The following is a 23,239-nucleotide window of genomic DNA, read 5'->3' as shown; positions in this document are numbered from 1 at the left end:
CGTTTTATTAAATAAAGAGATTATAAAGCCGTCACTTGCGCTTCGAACTCTGGTCTCCGTATTTGGACTCAAAAGGATTTGGGCTTAGCCCATCATCTAACCGACACCGTTTTAAAAAACGAGCACGTTGACTTTTTGTTAAACTCGGGAAGAAATAAATAATTGAGGATCTGATCTGCGTCACTGCGATTCGAACTAGGGTTTCCGTACTGAATCAACTTCATCAGTTCGTTTCGTTGTCAAAAGCAAAGCAGAGCAAGTTTTATTTTCCCTCCAAAATTCTAAGTTGATCTTCACTTTTTGATGGCGTCGCGGTTTCAGGAAGCTTCACTGGTTACTTCACCGTCGTATCCTAACGCCGTCGCTTGGTCATCGGAAAATCTCATCGCCGTCGCTGCTGGTCATCTAGTCATCATCATTGTAAGTTTTCTTCTGCTTCGTTTTTTGAGGTTAAAGTTTGAGTCTTTTTAAATTGTATTGATGACTTTTGTAATTGTCAGAATCCGGCTTTGCCTACTGGCCCTCGTGGATTGATCACAATCTCTGACGCCGAGCTTTATCAGATTGGTCGTGTTCGCTCTCAAGGTCTGTTTTTTTTATTGATAAATACAGAATTTTGGTGTACCTGTTTTATGAAAATTCAGATCAAATTTCAAAATCCTGCCTGTATGTTTGCCAATTCAGATTTGAAGATAAAAATTCAATCTTTTGCAACTGTTTAGTTCTTCATGAAGTTGTGTGTTTGTAGACCAAATTTCTGTTGGTTTCTGTGTTTTCGATCATTCAGAAGTTTCGGATAACAATGTGAGTGATGATGTGATTGTAGATTTGCTAACTGGTGGACTCTTGCCTTCGAGTTTGAAGCGGGAAAGAAGTCCATGTGTTCGATCTCTCTCATGGTCTGAGATAGGAATGTCTCCAAACCACGGGTACTGTATTTCTTGTAACATGTTCAGTTTTGTTTTGTTTCTCTATTTCCTAAATTCGTGATTCAAATAACTCTGCTCAGGTGCTTACTGGCTGTTTGCACAGCGGAAGGAAGGGTTAAGCTATACCGACCTCCATATTCTGATTTCTGTGCTGAGTGGATTGAGGTAGGTCGTAAATTCTCTTTCGCCTTTTATAACTAACCTATGCATTTAAAGTTGCTTTCTCCTCTCTTTCGCAGATTGTTGATATATCTAAAATGCTTTATGAGAATCTATCAAGCATGAACTTTGGAGAGTCCAAAAATCCTTCTACTTCATTATCTAAGGTAACTTGTATCTCTAAAGTGTTTTCAGTGGAAGTTTGATAACCATGAAGGATGACTTACTACTCCCGCAAACTATATGTATGTGTTTCCTATAAGGGATATGTAGATAGTTTATACTTCGTACTCTTCACATTTAGATAAAGACGCATCTAAACAAATCGTTTATATCTTTAGTTATCCTTTATTAATGGACAAATGTTGTTGTGGAAGGTATTGCGTTTTGATGGAATTGTTGATGTTTGTCTGCATAATATTTTTATCCAAACTATATTATTGAAATGATTTGTGCTCTTTTATAACAGGATCAAGTGGTAGAACATGACCATGAGGAGGATGAAAGGATTTCAAGTCTGAAGGCACGCAAGCGAAGAAAAACAAGTGCAAATAACATGTAAAGAGCATTTCTTTCACTCTTCAATTTCGTCAGATGCATACCAGTGGTTTGAGAAATTGTTTTCCATATTCTTTTTTCTGTTTTGATCACTTGACTAACTTACTTTCTTTGTTTTAGCAACTTGCATGAAAAGAATTATACAGATCGAGCATCATGTTCCAAGCAAGACAGTAAAGCAGAGCATAATGTAAGTCCTCATATCTCTTAACTTCTTTCTGTTGTAGTGCATTGCTTTGAAAAAATACTATCATGATTCCTCCAACTTATTTCTGTTCCTCACTTTGTAGTGTATTCTGTAACAAGTTTCAGATTCTAACTCTGTTCCTGCAGATTGTATCTTATCCGTTGTTTTTGTGGAAACTCTTTTTGTTAGGATTAGTAATTAATAAGAAACTAGGTCATTTCATCAAGTAAATTAGTATCTTGAGTAGATTTTGACATTTTGTACCTCCCTCCAGTGTTCTTATAGAAAGAACATGTGTGTGGTTTTTATATTGTCTTGTCATTGATTTGATGCATTTCGAATCTTGTCATGCTTTTGAATTCCACCTGAATCCTTTAATGCATCGTTCACACCATATGGTTCTTAGAAGTTTGACACTCCCACTCTCAAGTGTCATCTAGTAAGAATCAAATCGTCGCATTGTACTCATATCTAACTCGATTCCTTATATTCCCAGGTACTTGAGATTGAAGTATATAAACAGGCAAGCAATGGCCAAGATCGTCGTTCCTTGCCTAAAGCTCTAAAAAAATGCAGTCAAGAGATAAGTCCGCAAACGTATGTGTCTCGTGAGGCATTATTATCCTCCCATTCCGTTGCCTGGTCATCTCTTCTAAGATTCTCATCAGAAAGTTCTTGTGGGAATATGTTAAGATTCTCTCTTTTGGCAATTGGTTCAAAGTCCGGGAGCGTTTCCATATGGAAAGTTCATGCACCTGAATGCTATCACATTGAACGCAGCAATGTATCTCCCATGGTGGAACTTACTGCTATAGTTCAGACCCATAGCTCATGGGTTTCAACAATGAGTTGGGGAATTTTTGGCTGTGATTCTTCGAATCCGCAAGTGGTGTTGGTTACTGGGAGTTGTGATGGTAGGTAAGTTAGTGTTATATTACAAGAAAAAATGATATTTGTAAAACCATAACAAAAAATGTCGTCAGTGATTGGAATCTTTTGCATATACTTCTCAATGGAATCTTTTTTTTATCACACTTTTCAGTCCATTTCTTTTCATACCTGCAGTGTGAAAATTTGGATGAGCAACAAAGAAGACTTGCAAAATTCTGTGGAGGTCTATAAATCTTCATTCTTTCTACTAAAAGAGGTAAAAGTTTTTATTTCTTCTCTATTTATTCTACTTTTTCTAAATATTCTGTTTACGAACAGATTGAGTATAGCTTCTGTGATATGTGAGTTGATTAAGATCATCCTGAATTTTGATTGTGATCCTTTTTGTAATTTTTCTGTAAGTGAAGTTGGATTTATATAGCGTTTTGTATCTGTAGATCCTTGTGCTTTTGACTCTGTTTGTATCTATTTCCTTGTTTATGAAAATATCAGGATCTGTCTGTTTTTCTCTATAATTGCATTCTATTCAAGTGTATAGGCTGTTATCATCGAGCAAACACTAAGAGTTTTGCGTTTTGACATTTTACGGCTTATTTATAGGTTGTAGCAGTGAATCCTGTTCAGGTTTCAACGCTTTCTTTTGTTGTAAGCAACCATTATAATGCAATGCACTTGGCAATCGGTAAAGGATCTGGTTCTTTCGAAGTATGGAAGTGTGAAATATCTACAAGAAAGTTTGAACAAATTGTTTCAACTAATGCTCATAACCAAGTGGTAAGTCATTATTCTGTTACTTTAAACCTTTTATAAAATAAAATATACGTGTTCGATTTATTGATACATATGGCACTCTTTTTAGGTTACAGGTCTAGCTTGGTCATATGATGGCCGTTGTTTGTACAGTTGCAGTCAGGTATTATATTTCTTCTCTGTAAAAACAGCTTTGTAATGCTTGTCTTCTGAGAGACAAACAAACTACATTGTGATCTATCAACAACTGTCATATTCTTCTTAGCTTTTAAGATGCATTACTCTTTGTAATATGCAGGATAATTATGTCCGGAGCTGGATTTTATGTGAGAATGCCATCTCTGAAGTGCCAATTCCTGCAAACACTCCTGGTCTCAGTAGCACGACTGATGTATGTGATGTTTTTAATCTTGTCTCTTTGTTTATCCCTTCCTCTAGTTTATCTTACAAACAATGAAAATTTTCTGCAGCTTCCTGATGATTTTCTATCATGCCTTGGTGTGGCATTGTCACCTGGAAACCTTGCTGTTGCTTTGGTCTGATCTTCCCCGAAACCTGGTTCGCTGTGACTTTAAACTATCTCTTTTCAGAATTAGAAAACTTAGACTTCTCATTGAAATTTTGCAGGTCCGCAACTTTAACGTTGAACTCTTGAATCCAATGTACCAAGCCAGGTAATTTTCATTCATTCATTGAGAAGTGTTTCTGCGTCCTGCTTCTTACAAAAGCTGACTGTTCATTCCTTCTTGCTTCCAGGTCGCAGAAGGCTGCTGTAGAATTCCTCTGGAATGGTGCACAACAATCTGGTGAGTCAGAAGATTCTACAGAGACGGTAACCGAAGCTATTCTGGGTTTCTCAAAGAATGAATTCGCAAATTGGGAATCCAATATTCTCTGGTCGTTAAAAGAATTCAACTATTTGAATAAGCCTCTAGTTCTTTGGGATATGGTAGCTGCAATGCTGGCGTTCAAACAATCAATGCCAGAGTTTGTTGAATTAGTATTAACTAAATGGCTCTCTGTGTCATACCTTGGATTTCATGATGATATCTCCATGGAAGATCTCGTGCCAAAGATCACCAAACGCTTCTCTGATGTTCCTTCCAGGCTGTTACACATTCTCAACGTAATCTCTAGACGTGTAATGTTATCGGAACTCAAAACAGAAGAAATCAACAGAAAACTGCAAGGTCAGAGAACGAACGATGAAGGAGAAATTGATCTGTGGCTCAAACTGCTTCAAGAAAGTGAACGAGAACTCCGAGAAAGACTGGTTGGTCTCAGTTTCTCGGCTTATTTACTCGCTGAGTCATCTCAGGGTACTATTTCGCCTCCCTCTTGGAATTGGCGTCCAGCTGGATTGGCTCTGTTGCAACAATGGGTTGAGATAAATCGTGATATTGTCCATAGTCAGCTGGAAACACTTTCCTTAGAAGTAAAATCTAGTCGAACGAGGTAATTTTCTCATATACCTTCTTCTTCTTCCCTTGATAATAGATACTAGAATGTTTTCAAATTCATATGTTCTGTGTCTTTAATTCATCACAGATCAAGTAATAGCACAGAAACTGCATTAGAGGAAGAGAAATGTCCTTATTGTGCAGCGCCAGTAAATTTCCACTCAGCAGAGGAAGCCTTTTGCGAATCTTCGCACCAAAAAAAAAAGAAGAGCAAAGACAAAGAGAGATGTGATGAAAGCCACAAGCTTGAGAGGTGTTGTGTCTCAATGCAAGTATGTCCACCAACTCCTTTATGGTTCTGCAAATGCTGCAACCGAATGACTTTAGAACTCGCTCCAGAGACCTTATTTGCATTGCCTTCGTTCCCGAGTGATCTCAAATCACTTCCAAAATCTTCCTTTAGCAAAGTTGCCTCGAAACCGTTCTGCCTCTTCTGTGGAGTTCTCTTGCAGAGAAAGCAGCCTGAGTTTCTGCTCTCAGCCTCACCTGTGTGATAACTTCATGGTTATTTATAAATGATTAAGTAGATCATGTATTTTATTGTTTGTGTAAACTTGTACTTTACATATATATACAAGGATGGTCCATAAGCATGAACATGTACTCTCGTGAATTTCCTCATCGTCCCATAGGCGATGGTGTATATATATATTTTATTAACCTTTTAAGAATTTTTGTTACGGTTTTTTTTTCACTTAAAGATTTTCATTTATAACAAGGGAGAAATACATGGTTGTAATAAATTTTTGGAATGCGATTTTGAAATACAAAGAGCCGATAGAAAACAGAGAAATCTCCGAAAACAAAAGCCTGATATACGGGAAATACAAAACATTTCAAATGTCAAGAGGTGTACCTCACAAAATCATTGGAAAGTCAGAGAAGAACAATAGTCGCGGAGTTAAGAGCTCAAAAGTCATGGACTAGAAGACCTTCACTCACCAACGGAGGAAACCCAAGGATAGAGGAAACGGCGAAGTCAAAACTCAACTAAAAACGATTATCCGAACATATTAAGCATCATCGTGAATCTAAAACCTAATCACTTAATCTTCTAACAAATAAGTCTAAATCTAAAAAAAATTATCCCCACTAAAGGTTAGTCTTACAAGAACATAAAGGAACAGAGATTACGAGAGAAAACCTACTTATTATTTAAACTAGAGGCATTGTATTTTTTATTACGTTTAAAAAGTACATGTTTTCGTTTGGTTTTACAATATAGTTTTAACTTTTAACACAACTCTGATATCAAACCGAACTATTGTACTACCGGTTTAGCTCTACTAGTAACATCTGTCCATTGATAACAACTGAAACTGGTTTGAGGACCCCTTCGGTATATGGTTGTAGAAAGCATATTTGAACATTGATTAATAATAATAAAAAATCAATTATTAAATTAAATCTATCATTTCTAATTTTTTGGATAAAAAAAATAAAAATATTGAGATTTTAAATTAAAAATTGATTAAAAAAATTAGATTGCAAATTTTCATTTTTCCAATATTATTAAAACTTTCAGTTAATAGAGTGTTCATAATTATGCATATATATATATATATTTATATGTATGTTTTAATTAAAAAGGAAAAGTAGGAAGCTTCCTAAGAAAGAAGATAAAGTAAAAAGAGATAAAAATATTCTGATGATGATTTATTTAATTTTAATGTTGTCCAAACTCCAAAGGGCAGAAGAAAACTAGCTTAAGTTTATTTAATTTTATAACCAAAGGGGTCTCTTGTGTTCCTTCTATTCTAATCATCCCCTTGAATTTTCCAAGTTTTCTCCTTTTGTCTTCTCTAACTATTTTCCCTTAAAATAAAAATCCAATTTTTCTTTGTTTCAGTCCTCTCTTCTGCTCATTGATCTTTTAATTAACTTTGATTCTCTCCGTTTATGGATTAACCATTTGATCGAGATAACTCTCCAAGGTTCGTATCAAATTCTGAGTTTTTTTTTTTCCATTTCTTCTCATTCTCAAATTCTCTTTCTTAGTTTGGTTGTTTTGATGCAGAAATCGACTGAGTTCGTAACTTGTTGTTGTCTGATCTTTTAAAGATTCAACCTTTTTTGGTCCGATCATGGCTGTTGCTGAGAATGCTGGTGTCAAAGTGGACTCTTCTGGTCAGAATTTAGACAACAACAACACTGCTGCTTCAGCTACCGAGACGACAAAGCCGCCATGTCCTGATGATGATCAAAGCCCTAAATCTGACTCATCCACTCCTCTTACCATCGATTCGACTCCTGAAACTGACGATCGGATCAATGAGACTGCTCAAAAGGTTCAGACTTTAAATGGGTTTAGTGGAAATGGTGAGAGAGATAACAATGGAGAGATCAAAGATTTGGCTGATGCGTTTTCTAAGCTTAATCCGATGGCTCAGGAGTTTGTTCCTCCTTCTCTTGCTCGAAGTCAATCTGGGGTTTTGAGAAATGGATTAGGGTTTACTAACAATTTTGCAGCCCCACCTAAACTTGCTGATGGGAATGATCATTTTCCTAGAAGGGTATATCATCATTCTTTCACATTCTCGCTGAATTATGATCTCTATGTTTTGTTTTGTTTTTTTGATTGTAAAATTTTTGTGTTGTGTTGAGTATATAGTTATTTTGTATGTTTTGATTGTTAGTATATAGACGTTATTGCATCTCTAGAAAATGGATGTGTTTTGGTGAATGGAATGTTCTTTTTTTCATTAGTTTGTGAATTCTGATCTTTGTATTTATCTAATCTTCCGTTAGTATTTTGATGTTACAGTGAAGTGAGAGAAATGATGGTATAAAGTTTCGAGCTTTTGTGTGTTTTTGTTTACCATGATTTGCTAGCTTGCTTGTTGATTGGGAAAGCTTGTATGCTTATACGTTCAGCAAATGGATAACGGAAAAAAGTTTCGAGCTTTACGTGTTCTTGCATCTATCACTTGATCATTGATACAAAACCAGTTTCACTTTGTGTGTAGTTTGTTGTTGATTTGATTTGTTTACTGTTTGGTTTTTCTTTTCCTTATCAGTTACACTTTGTATGAGCTTTGAATTTTTCGGGTTTTAAATAGAAAGTTTCATCGTTTCTGTGGTGACATTCTTCAAAGTTCAAACAATGGTATTAGCTGTCAGATATGTGAAAGGAAAGTATGCAAAACTGTACTATTGATTAAAATCGTCTGTTGGTAATTCGTGTGCTTCTTGTTACAGAGAAGGAGTTTTGGCCAAGGGAAGCGAAGAATGAACAAAAGGACAAGCTTGGCTCAGAAGGATGATGTAATCAGGAGAACTGTATATGTCTCTGACATCGACCAACAGGTAAAAAGCGGAAAGCTATTTTCGATAACATTAAAGGAATCCATTTTATAACCACTGCCTCTCTTACTTTGTTTTGTTTGTAGGTTACAGAGGAGAACCTCGCAGGTGTCTTTATTAACTGTGGACAGGTACTTCAACGATCTTGACTATGTTTGAAATATTTTGCTTATTTGCAGTGACTCGTTTCCTCATATTTTTGTTCATTTTGGGATCGAAAGGTTGTTGATTGTCGTGTATGCGGTGATCCAAATTCTGTCCTTCGTTTCGCTTTCATTGAATTTACCAATGAAGGTACTCTTTGTGTCAACCCTTTGTTTACTAGTTGAGATTTTTTTATAGCACTGTTTCTTAACTAATCAAGAGATGTTGATGCAGAGGGAGCTAGAGCTGCTTTGAGCATGTCGGGTACTGTGCTAGGTTTTTACCCTCTTAAGGTTCTTCCTTCCAAAACAGCTATTGCTCCTGTTAACCCGACTTTTCTTCCACGAGTAAGTTCACATGATAATGGCTAAACTTGGCACTAATAATTTTTATAAGTATAAGCATTCTTGAGCATAATGGTGCTCTCTTTCTCCTAGTCTGAGGATGAGCGTGAGATGTGCGTTAGGACTGTTTACTGTACCAACATTGACAAGCGGGTAATTCAATTTTCATTCACCATTTCCTTGATGAGAATTTATCTGTTTTTGGAAACTGTTAACTGCTAAAGTATTGGAGATACTAACTTTCTTCAATGTCCTTTTGCTTATATTTTCAGATCACTCAAATTGACTTGAAAGGCTTCTTTGAAATGCTTTGCGGGGAGGTATGGATTTTGGTTTGGAATGCGACCATTATGTATATGTTTTTTGCTCTGCATCATTTTTTTTTTTGTTATGTATCTTTTTTAGGTTCATCGTCTGAGGCTTGGAGACTATCACCACCAAACCCGTATTGCTTTTGTTGAGTTTGCGATGGTAATTCTCTTGGTTAAAGTGTTCCCATTTTGGACATTAGTCTTGGTGATTGAGTAGTTTTGCTAGTATGATCCATTTAAGGAACATCTTCTTGAGCTTCTCTGATTCTCAGAGTTAGATGCATAAACATAACTATGAAGTTTATGTAAAACGGTTCAAGATTCAAAGTTTCGTTTTGGATTGTCACTGGAGATTCATGCTTGCTTTTGCTTCTCTCAGGCGGAAAGCGCAATTGCTGCGCTTCACTGCAGCGGTATTGTCTTGGGGGCACTCCCAATAAGGTAAAGATTTCAACATTTTACCTTCTAACTTTAGTTAATGACAACTTTTGAATGGTAGGTTGTTGTTTTAGTCATTGACTTGGCTATCTCTTTACTTAATCCTATTTCTGGTTTATTTGCATATAATGTGACATCTTTCTCGGGTCTACATATGTTAAATCTCTTTAGCTATTACTATTATCTTTATTCTTGGGAAACATGTATTCATTCATCTTTGTGTTGATTTATCTGTTTCTTGAAGGGTAAGTCCATCGAAGACACCAGTAAGGCCGCATTTTCCCCGCGCTGAGTTCAAGTGAAACTCTAGCCGGAGATCTTAAAATTATATAGCAAACGAGAGAGAGAGAGAGAAAGCAGAAGAAGAAGTCTAAAGAAGAAGGTACTTGAGGCGTTTTGTGTTTATATATAAAACTCTTTCTAGATTTATTTTAAGTTAATGCTTCGCGGTCGCAGAGCCTGCCCGGTATCTTTGAACAACTCAACAACTTTGGTCTAAACCTTTCTCCTTTCTTTAGTCTCCAAACACACAAAAATTTGATTATTTTTGTTGTTGTTGAAATACCCTTTGGATATTTTTATGACTTATTTAAGACATTTGGAGAAATTTTATATCTCTAGGAAAAAAAAAGGATTTCACTGTTCTTATTTCTTAATTTCAGTTAGCTCTTTTCTGAATTCGGGTCTTGTTTGATTTTACTTTGTTCTTTGAATTTTTCTGCTTAGCAATCGTTAGATCTTTCCCATCATATGTTTATCTTGCTTTATCATTTTTTCCGGTCAAATAAATAATATCTCTAAATAATATCTCTGTTTCATTTTTTTTAGTAATATCTCCAAAATACTACGAAATTTTACTTTTTACATAAAGTATATTAAAAATTACAGATTTTGCTCAATAACACTCAAACGAAAGAGCTGTTACATTTGCAACTTGTAATATTTTTTAAACTAGAGTATATATATTAGTGTTTTTCAGAAGAAAAATTTAGTAGTCTTTCTTATTGTGGAGCTCAATCACTATCCCAAACAATCAAGCTATAAGAGTGAATACACGAAAGTGTATACGAAAGAACAAAGAAGAGAAGGAACAACTTTCTGCAGTCTCGAGAGATGCATTCCACATTGACACATTCTTTCATGTTACAATTATATATTTATTTCTGACACAAAGCTATCTTATTTGTAAACACAAAGCATGCCTACCTAATATAATTCCTCTTTTCATTTTTCTTTATCTTTATCTATTACTATTTTATTTGATTTTCGGCTTCATTATTCTTCTTCTTCCAACATTTTTCCTCTTTTTATGCTTTTCCATACAAAGCATTGTATGATGATTGATCGTTTTGCATTTGGCCGTTACATGACAATGCATATTTTGCTTCCAATTGTAGAAATACAAAAATAACTAAGAAACGTTCATACTATCAAATAAAACAATGAACACATACGATCATACTTAGAAAGGAGTTTCGAGTTTCACTTCTTAATGAATTTACTTACCATTGCAATATGCAAAAATGAAAATATACATGCATGTACATGTTCCCAACTTTTTAATTAAATATAGGGTAACAAAAAGGTTCTTGTTCTCCATAAAAGAGAGTGTGTGTTCCTTTAACTTATATAACTCAATTCCATTTTATATAAATAAGTTTCGTATCTTATACAATTAACATACATTAAGCAGACGAGGTTGATCGATCTTGATGGGGAAAACCGACGGAAGCTCATGGTTCACGGCCGTTAAGAATGTTTTCCGATCGCCGGAGAAGTTAATCCCTAGAAGAATAAATCGTCGACAAGACAACGACCTCGTCGAAGAAGTAGAGGACGAACTACACCAACGACCGGTATACTTCACACTCAATTACCTTTTTTTTTTAATCTTCATTAATTCATACTATATAAAATACATCAGCATTTACATGTAAGATTCCTTCAATATATCCCCAAGAAAACACATTTTTTTTTTCTTACTTTAGAAAAAATATTTATCAGCATGAAAACCTGATTTTTGATAAAGTCTTAAAACTTGGAAATTTTGGGATTTACATTTTTTATTAATGAAATCTATAAATTTTGTTAAAGAATAATAATAATTTTGTTGGTGCAGAAGAGAAGAAAAAGAAGATGGCTATTTAAGAAAGTTTCTTCTGATCCTTGTGCAATAAACGTAGGAATAAACACAACTTCCACGGCTATTAACGCGATTGCCGCGGAGGAAACAGAGAAAACTGTTTCGCCGGCGGCCAAAGAAACCGTATTTTTCTGTCGAACGTCTGTCTACCTAAAGAGACACGTGGCTGCTATTCTCATTCAGACAGCTTTCCGAGGATGCCTGGTAAAATCAATACTCACAAAGTTGCATGTTAACTAATATAGTCACCACACAAAGTTGAATGTTAAAACAGATTTATTTTTTTCAAAAATGTCTTGTTACCCAATTGAGGGTTTTTAATGATAACATTGTCTTTATAGACGAAACTGAGTTTGGTTTTGATGGCTTGTAACTCAAGGCAAGAACAGCGGTTAGGGCTCTAAAAGGAGTTGTGAAACTACAAGCCCTAGTGAGAGGCCATAACGTTCGTAGAAGAACTAGCATTACTTTGCAACGGGTCCAGGCTTTGGTTCGGATTCAGGCTCTAGCTCTAGATCACCGGAAAAAACTCACGACCAAGCTCGGGGACGAAATTTCCTACTCTCATGCTTTCTCTAAACAGGTTCAATAAAATCAAACTCCGATTTTTCCATTTCTTAAGTATATTAATAGACAAACCGATCTTCTTTTTGGGTTTATGATCAAAGATGTGGAGAACAATGGAAAGAGAAGCTCATAGTGAAAGTGAATTAGAGGACAAAAGACCGAGTAGATTAAACGGGTACGGTTATCAAGAAACCGGAAGGAGAATGTCAACCGATCAGGCTATCGTTGAACCGGTCAAGATAGTCGAGATCGATAAGTATAATAATACGTACTCACACCACCAACAACTCAACGACCAGACGCCACGTGGCAATTCTTTCGTCACACGGCAAGCCCATTCAATTCCAAATTACATGTCTACCACTGCCTCAACCGTGGCTAGGTTCCGCCGACCACAAAGCGTACCAAAACAGAGATCAAACCGGACCTGTTTAGATAACAACGAACCAAGATTAAGATTGGTTAGAAAGCGATTGTCATTTCACAATGATAATCCGCAATCGTACGGTTATATTGCCGGTGATGGTTACTTTTGGTACGACATCGACAAGAGAACGAATGCTCACGAAGATTTTCAGTACTAAAACTAACCGAATCGGTTAAGGACAGACGATTAAACCATTGACGATAAAGGATATTTTATTTTATTTATGTAAGACCCAAAATTTATTATTTTTCTAATATGCACCAAACAATGATCAATTTTAGACTTTTTCTTCAATGCTAAAACAACGTGACTAATGACTATTTCAATGTCAAACATATTCAAACGTCCGCAATTAAAGACAAACCGGTGGTTGAATGCGATTTATACCAAATGTTATTAATCCACTAAACCGGTTTAAATCCATTTGGTACCATTAATAGGTCGTACTTGTCGAATTTATATGTTTTCGCGTTTCTCATAATAGCTATGAGTGTGACCTATTAACAAAACCTATCCATTTTCTAACGTTTGAATTATTTTTATATAAGTCCGATTCCAATTTTTATTACTACAACATTGTAATGTTTTTAATTTCAGCAAAAAATTACCACCAACACAAAAAAATGAACTCACTAAGCTCATGTGGCTGTCGTATAAGTCACGTCTCCTCCGCTGTCGTTTTAGCAAAGGGAAAAAAACCGAAAAAATTCCCATTTATTTTTAATTTGGCCGTTTAATACCTATAGTTTTAAATTTGGAATACAAATACCTTACTTATTTTTTATTGTCTCTTAAAACCATTGTCTTTTAAATTGTGGTAGTTTCGAACCTACCACTTAACAGGCGTTGATGGCCATAACGGAATCATTTGACAGTGTTAAATTTTAACCCTACATGTTGTGATATTTATAAACAATGAATTTGCAGAAAATTACGTGTGTGTTGTCTTGGTCTGGTGGTAACAATAATGTAGGATAATCCTCAGTTCGCGGGTTCGAACCCCGCCTCTTTCCCATTTAGTTATTTTTTTTTCGTTTTTTTTTGTTTTTCACTTCATCTTCTTCACCATCCCTGCAATTGATTTTTCCTTTATCTCCTCACCTTTTTCAGGATTTTAATCTAGTCCACCCCCTCAGCTTCAAACATTCTCTAGTTAGCCCCCTTATAAAAAAATATATGTTTATTTATTTATTTCAATTCAGAATAATAGTAAAAGACAAGTAAAACTAGAGTTTTCACTTATTTACAACCCAACCTCTATGTTGGATCTAGATCCATAACAATTTTGGATATTTTTTTCTCAACAAAAAAAAAATCTAATTTCTCAGATCAATTTTTTTTTCATCTTCAATTTATTTTTCTCTCAATTCAACAAAAACAAAATTTTTGATTTGTTTCTTCTTCTTCTTCTCTTTACTCTCTTCTCTCTATTCCATATATAATCTTTCGTCTCCTTTTTACCTTTTCATTCTTTCTATCAATCTAAATATCCATCTTTTTTACCTTTTCATTTGTTTCTATCAATCCAAAAATCCATCTCTATTCTATATATGATGATTGATGGTGTTGTGTTTAATTAGGGTTTTATTTTTTATTAGATTTGATAGTTTGATCTTTTTTCTCTTTGATTTTGTTTGAAAATGATGGATTTTGGATGAAATTTTGATTATAATTTGGATTTTTATGATTACAATTCAAATTTGAATTAATGATCGATTTAAAATCGAAATTGTCCCTTAAAAGCCTCTTCTAATAGCCATTATGACTTAGTTTTTAGGATTACAATTGGGATTCGAATGAATTTGAATTTTGTTCCTTAGAGATAGTTTGTGATAAAAACTAGAAGAAAAGGGAAGAAGAAGAAAGAAATTGAGAAGAAGAATGACAAAGAGAAGAAGAAGGCTTCTTGTTTGAGTCTTTAGATAATGTTGTGTTTTTGGTTTTAGGTATAATTGTGGCTAAATTTTTAGATATAATTATGTTGGGTTTTTGCGTTTAGATACAATTGTTCGGCTGTCTTTTTGTTTTAAGATAATAGATCTAAGCGTTTAGGTACAATTGGTACGCTCATGTACAACTATGCATCTGAGTTTATGTATGAATCTAAGATTTTTTGTCAAAAAAAAACTCCAAAATAAATATGAATCTACACATCAACGTATTTTGATCCAAAACAAAACACAAAAAATTTATGAATGTTAGTATTTTATTTTATTAAACAACAGTGTTTTGAAAAGGAAAAAAAAGTTTGAAAGGAAAAAAAATAGTTTATTTAACTATAAAATTAAGTATTTTTGATGACAAAAAAAAAACTAAATATTTTTATGACAAAAAAATAAAGCTAATTTTTATTATAAATTATCTACAAATATCTAAAAAATATCTATAAATATCTGAAAAATATATTGCCCATAGTTGTACAGTTGTACTCGGTTGCACATTTTTGCTCATAGTTGTACAATATCGAGAATATAATAAATCTAGTTGTTATCAACTCAAAACTAATTTTTATGGGTGGAACATATGGTATTCCCCCATCAAAATACCATTACTTTGTATCGGTGTATTTATATTTATCTAAATACAAGTATTTAAAATTTTTAATTTGTTTTGTTAAAATATACAAAGTAACCATGAAATTATAAGCTTGTTAGTGTATGAATGTTAGATTTTGTGATAAGAGTTTCATTAATTTAGAAAATATGATTTTTGTCAAAAACTAATTATGTAATTTCATTACCATTGTGTATGCATTATTTAAGTTTTCTTAGTTTTGTTTTAAATTTTTATATTTTATAATATTCTGAAAACTAGCCAAGTGAATAGACCTTAGTTGTGCGAGTTGTACTTAGTTGTACCAATACAAAACATATTAATTTGTATAAATACGACAAAAAATTTAATAGTATCCATTATAAGCAATGCGTATGACTGGAGTCTTTTTGATTATAACTTGAAAATCAAAAAGAAAAAAGAATGGTATGTAATTATATGTTTTCGTAGAAGTCCATCAACATAGTTGTGCCTATTGGTTTCAGTTGTCCAGCATTTTTTGTAGATTTAAATGATTAATGAGATAAGAGAGAGAATGCATATGATTGGTTGATTTTAATAAATTATTTGGTAGCAAAAATTAAATAGAAAATTAAAAAAAAGTAAAGGAGAAGGGTAAAATTGTATTTCAAATAGGTTAGGAAGGAGAGGGGTAGTGAGAATAAGTGAGGGTTTTTCAAAAATTGATTCAACCAAAAGGGGCCAAAGAGATTAAAATCCCCTTTTTCACAAAACCAACACAAATCTCACACTCTCCTCAAAGATTCCTTCAATTCACCAAAAACCCTAAATTTTCTCATATTTCAATTGCGATTTCATCTCCTGCTGCTACTTCCTCCTCGTCAAAATCCCTCAATTGCTTCACTTCCCCATCAATCTATATCATTTAACCAAAATCCCTAACTCTTTCTTCGTCTTTCCCCCGGTCAATCACATCTCTCTCCATCACCATAACCATAAATGATGAGAGTTGAAAAATAAAATCAATTACTGGAGATAAAAAAAAACCCGTGAAGAAGACGAAGTGAATCAGAAAAATAAAAAATAAAAATTAATAGGAGTGGGATGTGGACTCGAACCGAGAAATTGGGATTACTCAAACTGTGCGTTACCACTATAGCAAGATAATATAAACAAAACTTTTTGTAAACCTGTTATTATATAATTAAAATACGTAAGGTTAAAATTTAACACTGTCAAATAATTCCGTTATGTTCATTGACCGCTGTTAAGTACCAGGTTCGAAATTACCAAAATTAAAAATATGATGGTTTTAAAAAACAACAAAAAATAAATGAGATATTTTTATTCCAAATTTAAAACTACAAGTATTAAACGATTAAATGATGGTTTTTTTTGGCTTATTTCCCTTTTAGCAAATCACCGCCATTATTCAACGCCCGTCTCTTCTTCCGTTATATTTTTGTTTAACAAAAAAATCTTTGTTAGTCAATTTAATTAAATTTTTAAATATTCGCTTTCCTTTTTTTCTCTAATTTTTCTCATCGGTCGTTTCTCTCGTTAAGCTACTATTCAACTCCGTCTCCTCACCGTCCGATAGTTTGACTTTTTTTTCCCCGATCAATTAAAACTTTGACCGGCAACAATGGGCCACTGTTACAGCCGGAACATTTCCACCGTCGACGACGACGACGAAATCCCCTCCGCAACCGCTCAGTTACCACATCGGTCACACCAAAACCACCACCAGACTTCATCATCATCATCAATTCCCCAGTCTCCGGCTACTTCAGAAGTCAACCCTTACAACATCAGCCCATTTCAAAGCCCGTTACCGGCGGGAGTAGCTCCATCTCCGGCGAGAACTCCGGGAAGAAAATTCAAATGGCCATTCCCGCCTCCTTCACCTGCGAAACCGATTATGGCGGCTTTAAGACGGCGACGAGGTACAGCACCACATCCTCGGGATGGTCCGATCCCTGAGGATAGTGAAGCCGGCGGAAGCGGCGGCGGAATCGGAGAAAGGTTAGATAAAAATTTCGGATTTGCGAAGAATTTTGAAGGTAAGTATGAGCTTGGGAGAGAAGTAGGTCGAGGGCATTTTGGTCATACTTGTTGGGCTAAAGCTAAGAAAGGGAAGATCAAAGGTCAAACAGTTGCAGTCAAAATCATCTCTAAATCTAAGGTTTGTTACAATGTGATTGGTTCCAAGATTATTGGAACATAGAAATGGTTACTGTTTCATTCGAAAGATTTGTTCTTTGTGTTGATACAATGTGTTTTCAGATGACATCAGCTTTGTCGATTGAAGATGTTCGTCGAGAGGTGAAGTTGTTGAAAGCTTTGTCTGGGCATAGTCACATGGTTAAGTTCTATGATGTGTTTGAGGATTCGGATAATGTCTTTGTTGTTATGGAGTAAGTATGTCTCTTTCATGCTTCTTATATATCAAAAGTTGTTTTATTTATAATCTCCTTGTGTTTAGATTTGGACCATTGCCTCTGTTATAGGAAAAAAAAAAGTATAGTTCTAATAGTACCAGTGGTAGGAGAAAGTTTAGGAATTGAGATGACCTTAAGATATTGACTCCAATATGATTCCAGGTTATGTGAAGGTGGAGAGCTATTGGACAGTATTTTGGCGAGGTAAAATCAAAACTAGTCCTTTTTCTGTTTTCCACCTTGAATTTTGGCATACTTAGGTTAAAGAGGTAACTTTGTGTTGCATATATATGGAGGATGATTCTGTGATGTCTATATCTTACTGTAGAGGTGGTCGATATCCGGAAGCAGAAGCTAAGCGTATTCTTGTACAGATTTTATCTGCAACTGCTTTTTTCCATCTTCAAGGTGTTGTGCACCGTGATCTGAAACCGGAGGTACACACATTGTTCTTCTACCAATGTGAATATCATAAGTAGTTGTTGCTTCTGTCTTGAACAAATGCCATACTGTTGTATCCAGAATTTTCTCTTTACAAGCAAAAATGAGGATGCAGTACTCAAGGTTATAGATTTTGGCTTGTCTGATTACGCTAGATTTGGTAATTCTTTGTTCCTCTTTCTTATACATGACTCTGCTTGTAGTATTTTACTTAGAAGACTAAGGATGGAATGTTTTTTTTTTTTTTTATGTTGGGCTTTAACTAGATCAGCGTCTCAACGATGTGGTAGGAAGTGCATACTATGTTGCACCTGAAGTACTTCACAGATCCTATAGCACCGAAGCAGATATATGGAGCATTGGTGTCATATCTTACATATTACTCTGTGGAAGTAGACCTTTTTACGGAAGAACCGAGTCTGCAATTTTTCGTTGTGTGCTTAGAGCGAACCCGAATTTCGACGATTTGCCGTGGCCTTCAATATCTCCTATTGCCAAAGACTTTGTGAAAAGGCTTTTGAATAAAGACCATAGGAAAAGAATGACAGCTGCTCAAGCTTTAGGTAAGTTTATAACCACTATTGTTAAAACTAGTGACATTGATTGGTGAAATGAAAACATGAGTATGATTAATAATTTTGCAGCTCATCCATGGCTTCGAGATGAAAATCCTGGTTTACTTCTGGATTTCTCTATCTACAAATTGGTGAAGTCTTATATTCGTGCATCGCCTTTCCGAAGAGCAGCACTTAAGGTAATTGTCTGCTTTTCATCTTGTCAAGATTTTCTTAGGATTTTGATCACAATTTTCATGCAAAAGGTAAAAGAATAGACACACATGACAAAATACTTCCTCTGTTTGTTTGATCCTAGCTTTTGTTCTTGATAGATTTGATCATCTATATGTCTTGTATGTATCTTAATTTTGCTGTCACTTGTACAACAGTCTCTATCCAAAGCTATACCCGAAGAGGAACTCGTGTTCCTTAAAGCACAGTTTATGCTCTTGGAGCCAGAAGATGGAGGCTTGCATCTTCACAATTTCACCACGGTCAGTGGATGATTACCACATTTCATCGTTCCTTGTTTAACAATAACTTCTAATGCCACTGTTCTTCAATTGATGATCAAACAAAATCTTGTGGTAAATGCAGGCTCTGACAAGATATGCTACGGATGCTATGATCGAATCTAGACTTCCTGACATATTAAACATGGTACGTACTAACACATCTTTTTAAGTCCCATCATTTCTAGTCGGTGCTAAAATACATCTGTAATACTCTTTTCTTCTGTGTGTTTCCTTTTTGTTCATTGAAGATGCAACCATTGGCACATAAGAAACTTGATTTTGAAGAGTTTTGTGCGGCTTCAGTCAGCGTTTATCAACTTGAGGCTCTTGAAGAATGGGAACAGATCGCAACGGTAGCCTTTGAACACTTTGAAAGTGAAGGAAGCCGAGCCATTTCGGTCCAAGAACTCGCCGAGGTATGTAGAGACTTCAATATTTATATCTCTTAGATATGTGAAAACGACATCTTTTGCATCAATTATGGGTTATTATGGAATATGTAGGAGATGAGTTTGGGACCAAATGCGTATCCTCTGCTCAAGGATTGGATCCGTAGTTTAGATGGGAAGCTGAATTTCTTAGGTTACGCCAAGTTCTTGCACGGTGTGACTGTTCGAAGCTCGAGCTCGAGACCAATGAGATGACTCCTAACTTTGCAAATCAAACCCTAATCATTAAAACATGAATCTCATTATTATACTGTCGATTCAAGACAAAAACATCGACTGAAAAAAAAGGTACCTCTTTTTGTATTAAGCATTTTGTTTTCAGAGGAACCAATTCTAAACCAAACAAACAAAAAGAAGATGTTTTTTTATTGTATTGAAATTCCGGTTTGTATAGAAAGAATTAGATGAGTTTGTTGTGGTTCGGTTCTGCTTTTGTTTCCTCTAAGCATATGGTATTGGAGTTATTAATAAATCGAGGTCTAGATACAATAAAACTTTTGTGCTAATTCGAGAATTAATTATTATCATTATCTTCCTTTAAAATTTTGATTTTGTTTCGGAAGATATAGTGTTATGTAGAATAAATCCATAACGACGAAAGGAATAATAAAAGGTTGTAATGAGTAAACTACAAACAGAAGAAAGGTATAAGATACATTTAGATACTAATCTTCCAAAAAACAAATCAAGATGTAGTTTTATAGAAAATCATATTCTTTCTTAGAAGAAAACAGATTTTTTTGTCTCATTCACTTGGAAAGAATCCTTCACTCACTTTCCCTTTAAGAAGCAAGTCTCCTCCACTTGTACGATACCAACATCATCAGCATCACAAAAAGTATCATTATCATCTTCATCGAATTAGATGGCACCGGTGAAGAGGAGGGTGTTCAAGACAAATAATGAAATGGCAGTGGAGCTGGCCAAATACACGGCTGATCTTTCCTCCAAATTTTGCAAAGAAAGAGGAGTTTTCACCGTTGTTCTCTCCGGCGGCGACCTCATAGCCTGGCTCTGGTCTGTTTCAAGATTTATATACATAACTCTCTTATCAATAATCAATACCAATCTATAATTCGTTTGATTCTTCTAAAATTTATAGTTTTCATTTTTGTTTTATAGGAAATTGTTAGAAGCTCCTTATATTGATTCAATTGAGTGGTCTAAGTGGCACATCTTTTGGGTCGACGAGAGGGTTTGTGCTTGGGATCATGCGGATAGCAACTATAAACTCGCTTACGATGGTTTTCTCTCCAAGGTAAACATGTATACGTTAAAAACAACTATTTAATTAGCAAAGGAAAATTCTGTTTTATATTCCCAAATTCTATCTCTCAAAATGATTAGAGATGCTTAACAAGTAACTTTATTCAAAAAATAATGCAATTCTATTGTTAAATTATGAGCTACGTACCATATATAGTATCAAAGTTTGCATTCATGACAATATAAAACACCCACCATTCAGGTTCCAGTTCCAGCTGAAAACATCTACGCTATCGATAACGGACTCGGGGCAGAAGGCAACGCCGAGCTAGCAGCTGAAAGGTACGAGGAGTGCCTCAAACAAAAAGTGAACCAAAACATAATCCGAACGTACAAATCTTCTGGTTTTCCACAGTTCGATCTTCAGCTTCTAGGTATGGGACCGGACGGTCACATGGCGTCTCTATTCCCTGGACATGCTCAGATCAATGAGAAGGTGAAATGGGTCACATCTATAACCGATTCACCTAAGCCACCGTCAAAAAGGATCACATTGACTTTACCGGTTATCAATTGTGCTTCCTATAATGTTATGGCCGTATGTGATAAAGAGCAGGCTGATTCGGTTGCGGCTGCTCTTAATCATACCAAAGACTTACCAGCTGGTAGACTAACCGCGGATGTTGAAGTGGTTTGGTTCCTTGACCAAGCTGCTGCGTCTAAACTCCCTCATGGCTGGTGCTCCATCCTTTGATTTAAACGTTTATGTTTTTGTCTCACTAAGTCGTATGGTTTGGTGTTTTGTAAACCGTGTATTGCTTAATTACTTGTTATGTTGTGTAGCAACACCATATTGTGATATTGATCTTGGTGACTTTGGTTTACAAGTTTTCTCTTATGTTTTTTTTTTCTTAAAAAGTAATTGGTTATTTGGTGGAAGATGTTTATCCAACATGATCAACATTGAAAGAGGAAAAAAATAATCCTCAAAAGTAATTGGTTATTTGGTGGAGATGGACGAGAAAAATTTCGAATTGAGAGTAAAGAAGAACCAGAAAATTAGATCAAAGTAAACATTAATCTAGATATCTACCAATATTCAGCCTTGGTTTCATTTTCCATGAGGCCATGTTTGTTTTGAGTTGGTTTGTAAAGTTTATATAGTTTATCAACAAATGATGCAAAACTCAAAAATAGATCAAGTAAGTGCAATTATTAATGTACATAACATATAGCTAAAGAAGGGTTATGGGTCATATGGACATCTTATGTCAGACACCATGATTGTGTCTACATCATGAAAGACATGAGCAGACAAAAGCGAGAACACGAATCTAATTCACATGATGGATCCATCGCAGTATACATATCTATGTATTAAAAAAATGTATTAGTTTTATCGACGAATTATTGACAAATACATGACACAACAAAAATAAATTAACATGCCTTTCTATTTTGTTTTAATCTTTTCTTCCAACAAAATGGTATATTGATTAACATGCCTTTTTTTGTGAAACCCAAATAATATCTGTTTTCAGGATTTAAAATCATTTATATTATTATAGTAGTCATTAAGCTTGTGGAAGTTCTTTTCATTTGCATTATAAAACATTTTAAGTATTATATAATCAAAATTTTAACTTTGTAGATTTTTCTAACATTGATATTTAAATACAAAAAAAATATAAAAAATATTCGTGTAGCTGTTGGATATATTTGTTAAACCAAATATTAATTAGTGCAGCCTGCACTCTTGTTAAATGGAATCATTGTTACAATTGAGACAATTTGTGTAGATTTTGATGACTCCCCCCTAGAAGATAATGATAATAAAGGCTTAATATAATTCCAAAGGTTATAATTTAAGAACATATCAACATCCATTTGCCGGTTGGATGACGAACGAGATGTATAATAAAGTATTATACAAAAAATAAAAGATGGTCGAAGAGGTCAGACAAATTAAATCAAATATTAGCTTTTCTAATTTCGGTTTTAGTCATTTCAATTTAGTTTAACCAAAATGTCTTTATCTTCAATGATAGAAATATAATAAATTAACGCTACAAGAATCTACACATTGATAGTTATGTGGTTGATAGTAACTTCCAAACAATCACATTTTTTGCTTTACCAAATTTGAAGTATTTTGTTTGACAAAGATATATACGCGTCTGTTTTTGTTGACCACACTAGATCGGAAGAAGAGACTCAGAGAACGATTGTTAAACTCTTTTTTTTTTAGTGAATCAATTTATTTCATTCAAAGCCAAACCATGTCAAATTAAATAAATAACACAATAAACTCTATTCTAGTTTCATTTTCCAAAGTCATTTTGGTTAAATACTTCTAGAATCCACAGACAAAAAAAAGGTACGAAACTAAAACCGGATCCAACATTTGTACGTAAGGTATATACCAGAACAGACGCATGATTTGTGATACTTTGCATCTGGGATATTCCCAAACCTAATCCAAGTGGTTGACGAGTCATATCACTC

At 34.6% G+C, this 23,239-nt stretch overlaps 5 protein-coding genes across 10 annotated transcripts; all 5 read left to right on the top strand.

Moving 5' to 3' along the window:
- The first annotated feature begins 52 nt into the window (after positions 1 to 52).
- AT3G49400 (Transducin/WD40 repeat-like superfamily protein) lies at positions 53 to 5,617 on the top strand. 4 transcript variants are annotated; one of them, NM_001339411.1, is made up of 17 exons: positions 53 to 420; positions 501 to 585; positions 827 to 929; positions 1,010 to 1,094; positions 1,169 to 1,255; positions 1,558 to 1,646; positions 1,767 to 1,836; positions 2,330 to 2,751; positions 2,899 to 2,980; positions 3,325 to 3,498; positions 3,584 to 3,637; positions 3,773 to 3,865; positions 3,945 to 4,010; positions 4,102 to 4,148; positions 4,231 to 4,280; positions 4,582 to 4,929; positions 5,023 to 5,583. In NM_001339411.1, exons 1-16 carry the CDS (start codon positions 304 to 306, stop codon positions 4,602 to 4,604), a joined length of 1,647 nt encoding a protein of 548 aa, NP_001327046.1. In that variant the 5' UTR covers positions 53 to 303; the 3' UTR covers positions 4,605 to 4,929; positions 5,023 to 5,583. The 4 variants fall into 4 exon arrangements, with proteins under 4 accessions (NP_001327046.1, NP_001190040.1, NP_190509.2 ...); NM_114800.3 differs by having other exon boundaries at positions 157 to 420; positions 4,231 to 4,929; positions 5,023 to 5,617; NM_001203111.1 differs by lacking the exon at positions 3,584 to 3,637 and having other exon boundaries at positions 4,231 to 4,929; positions 5,023 to 5,464.
- Positions 5,618 to 6,635: 1,018 nt separating this feature from the next.
- CID10 (CTC-interacting domain 10) lies at positions 6,636 to 10,671 on the top strand. Of its 3 annotated transcripts, none has more exons than NM_001035756.2 (11): positions 6,636 to 6,868; positions 6,933 to 7,447; positions 8,133 to 8,240; positions 8,324 to 8,368; positions 8,459 to 8,531; positions 8,616 to 8,728; positions 8,819 to 8,878; positions 8,998 to 9,045; positions 9,131 to 9,196; positions 9,416 to 9,477; positions 9,719 to 10,310. In NM_001035756.2, exons 2-11 carry the CDS (start codon positions 7,019 to 7,021, stop codon positions 9,774 to 9,776), a joined length of 1,062 nt encoding a protein of 353 aa, NP_001030833.1. In that variant the 5' UTR covers positions 6,636 to 6,868; positions 6,933 to 7,018; the 3' UTR covers positions 9,777 to 10,310. The 3 variants fall into 3 exon arrangements, with proteins under 3 accessions (NP_001030833.1, NP_001325461.1, NP_190508.1); NM_001339409.1 differs by having other exon boundaries at positions 6,643 to 6,868; positions 6,996 to 7,447; positions 9,719 to 10,671; NM_114799.4 differs by having other exon boundaries at positions 6,643 to 6,868; positions 6,952 to 7,447; positions 9,719 to 10,671.
- Positions 10,672 to 11,055: 384 nt separating this feature from the next.
- Positions 11,056 to 12,917, top strand: iqd15 (IQ-domain 15). Its single transcript, NM_114798.2, has 4 exons — positions 11,056 to 11,330; positions 11,594 to 11,821; positions 11,997 to 12,200; positions 12,286 to 12,917. The coding sequence occupies exons 1-4, from the start codon at positions 11,187 to 11,189 to the stop codon at positions 12,766 to 12,768; spliced, it is 1,059 nt and encodes a 352-aa protein (NP_190507.1). The 5' UTR covers positions 11,056 to 11,186; the 3' UTR covers positions 12,769 to 12,917.
- A 3,668-nt stretch (positions 12,918 to 16,585) lies between these two features.
- Positions 16,586 to 20,040, top strand: AT3G49370 (Calcium-dependent protein kinase (CDPK) family protein). The gene is made up of 11 exons (NM_114797.3): positions 16,586 to 17,310; positions 17,412 to 17,542; positions 17,729 to 17,770; positions 17,895 to 18,003; positions 18,089 to 18,167; positions 18,274 to 18,570; positions 18,652 to 18,761; positions 18,954 to 19,058; positions 19,162 to 19,224; positions 19,328 to 19,495; positions 19,583 to 20,040. The coding sequence occupies exons 1-11, from the start codon at positions 16,771 to 16,773 to the stop codon at positions 19,721 to 19,723; spliced, it is 1,785 nt and encodes a 594-aa protein (NP_190506.1). The 5' UTR covers positions 16,586 to 16,770; the 3' UTR covers positions 19,724 to 20,040.
- Positions 20,041 to 20,210: 170 nt separating this feature from the next.
- Positions 20,211 to 21,670, top strand: PGL2 (6-phosphogluconolactonase 2). The gene is made up of 3 exons (NM_114796.4): positions 20,211 to 20,545; positions 20,651 to 20,786; positions 20,997 to 21,670. Exons 1-3 carry the CDS (start codon positions 20,394 to 20,396, stop codon positions 21,486 to 21,488), a joined length of 780 nt encoding a protein of 259 aa, NP_190505.1. The 5' UTR covers positions 20,211 to 20,393; the 3' UTR covers positions 21,489 to 21,670.
- Positions 21,671 to 23,239: the final 1,569 nt, after the last annotated feature.

The sequence above is a fragment of the Arabidopsis thaliana genome, chromosome 3, assembly GCF_000001735.4.
Source record: "Arabidopsis thaliana chromosome 3, partial sequence".
Classification (NCBI taxonomy): Eukaryota; Viridiplantae; Streptophyta; class Magnoliopsida; order Brassicales; family Brassicaceae; genus Arabidopsis; species Arabidopsis thaliana.
This window is presented reverse-complemented; position numbering and strand designations above follow the sequence as displayed.

Coding starts and splice junctions, on each gene's coding strand:
- AT3G49400 (NM_114800.3), top strand. CDS start 304: ATGGCGTCGCGGTTTCAGGAAGCTTCACTGGTTACTTCACCGTCGTAT. Junction 2,981..3,324: donor CATTCTTTCTACTAAAAGAG/GTAAAAGTTTTT, acceptor GCTTATTTATAG/GTTGTAGCAGTGAATCCTGT. Junction 3,866..3,944: donor GTCTCAGTAGCACGACTGAT/GTATGTGATGTT, acceptor AATTTTCTGCAG/CTTCCTGATGATTTTCTATC.
- CID10 (NM_001339409.1), top strand. CDS start 7,019: ATGGCTGTTGCTGAGAATGCTGGTGTCAAAGTGGACTCTTCTGGTCAG. Junction 9,197..9,415: donor CTTTTGTTGAGTTTGCGATG/GTAATTCTCTTG, acceptor TGCTTCTCTCAG/GCGGAAAGCGCAATTGCTGC. Junction 9,478..9,718: donor TTGGGGGCACTCCCAATAAG/GTAAAGATTTCA, acceptor TGTTTCTTGAAG/GGTAAGTCCATCGAAGACAC.
- iqd15 (NM_114798.2), top strand. CDS start 11,187: ATGGGGAAAACCGACGGAAGCTCATGGTTCACGGCCGTTAAGAATGTT. Junction 11,822..11,996: donor CAGCTTTCCGAGGATGCCTG/GTAAAATCAATA, acceptor TTGTAACTCAAG/GCAAGAACAGCGGTTAGGGC. Junction 12,201..12,285: donor CTCATGCTTTCTCTAAACAG/GTTCAATAAAAT, acceptor TTATGATCAAAG/ATGTGGAGAACAATGGAAAG.
- AT3G49370 (NM_114797.3), top strand. CDS start 16,771: ATGGGCCACTGTTACAGCCGGAACATTTCCACCGTCGACGACGACGAC. Junction 17,543..17,728: donor AATGTCTTTGTTGTTATGGA/GTAAGTATGTCT, acceptor ATATGATTCCAG/GTTATGTGAAGGTGGAGAGC. Junction 19,225..19,327: donor TTCCTGACATATTAAACATG/GTACGTACTAAC, acceptor TGTTCATTGAAG/ATGCAACCATTGGCACATAA.
- PGL2 (NM_114796.4), top strand. CDS start 20,394: ATGGCACCGGTGAAGAGGAGGGTGTTCAAGACAAATAATGAAATGGCA. Junction 20,546..20,650: donor GACCTCATAGCCTGGCTCTG/GTCTGTTTCAAG, acceptor TTTGTTTTATAG/GAAATTGTTAGAAGCTCCTT. Junction 20,787..20,996: donor ACGATGGTTTTCTCTCCAAG/GTAAACATGTAT, acceptor CCCACCATTCAG/GTTCCAGTTCCAGCTGAAAA.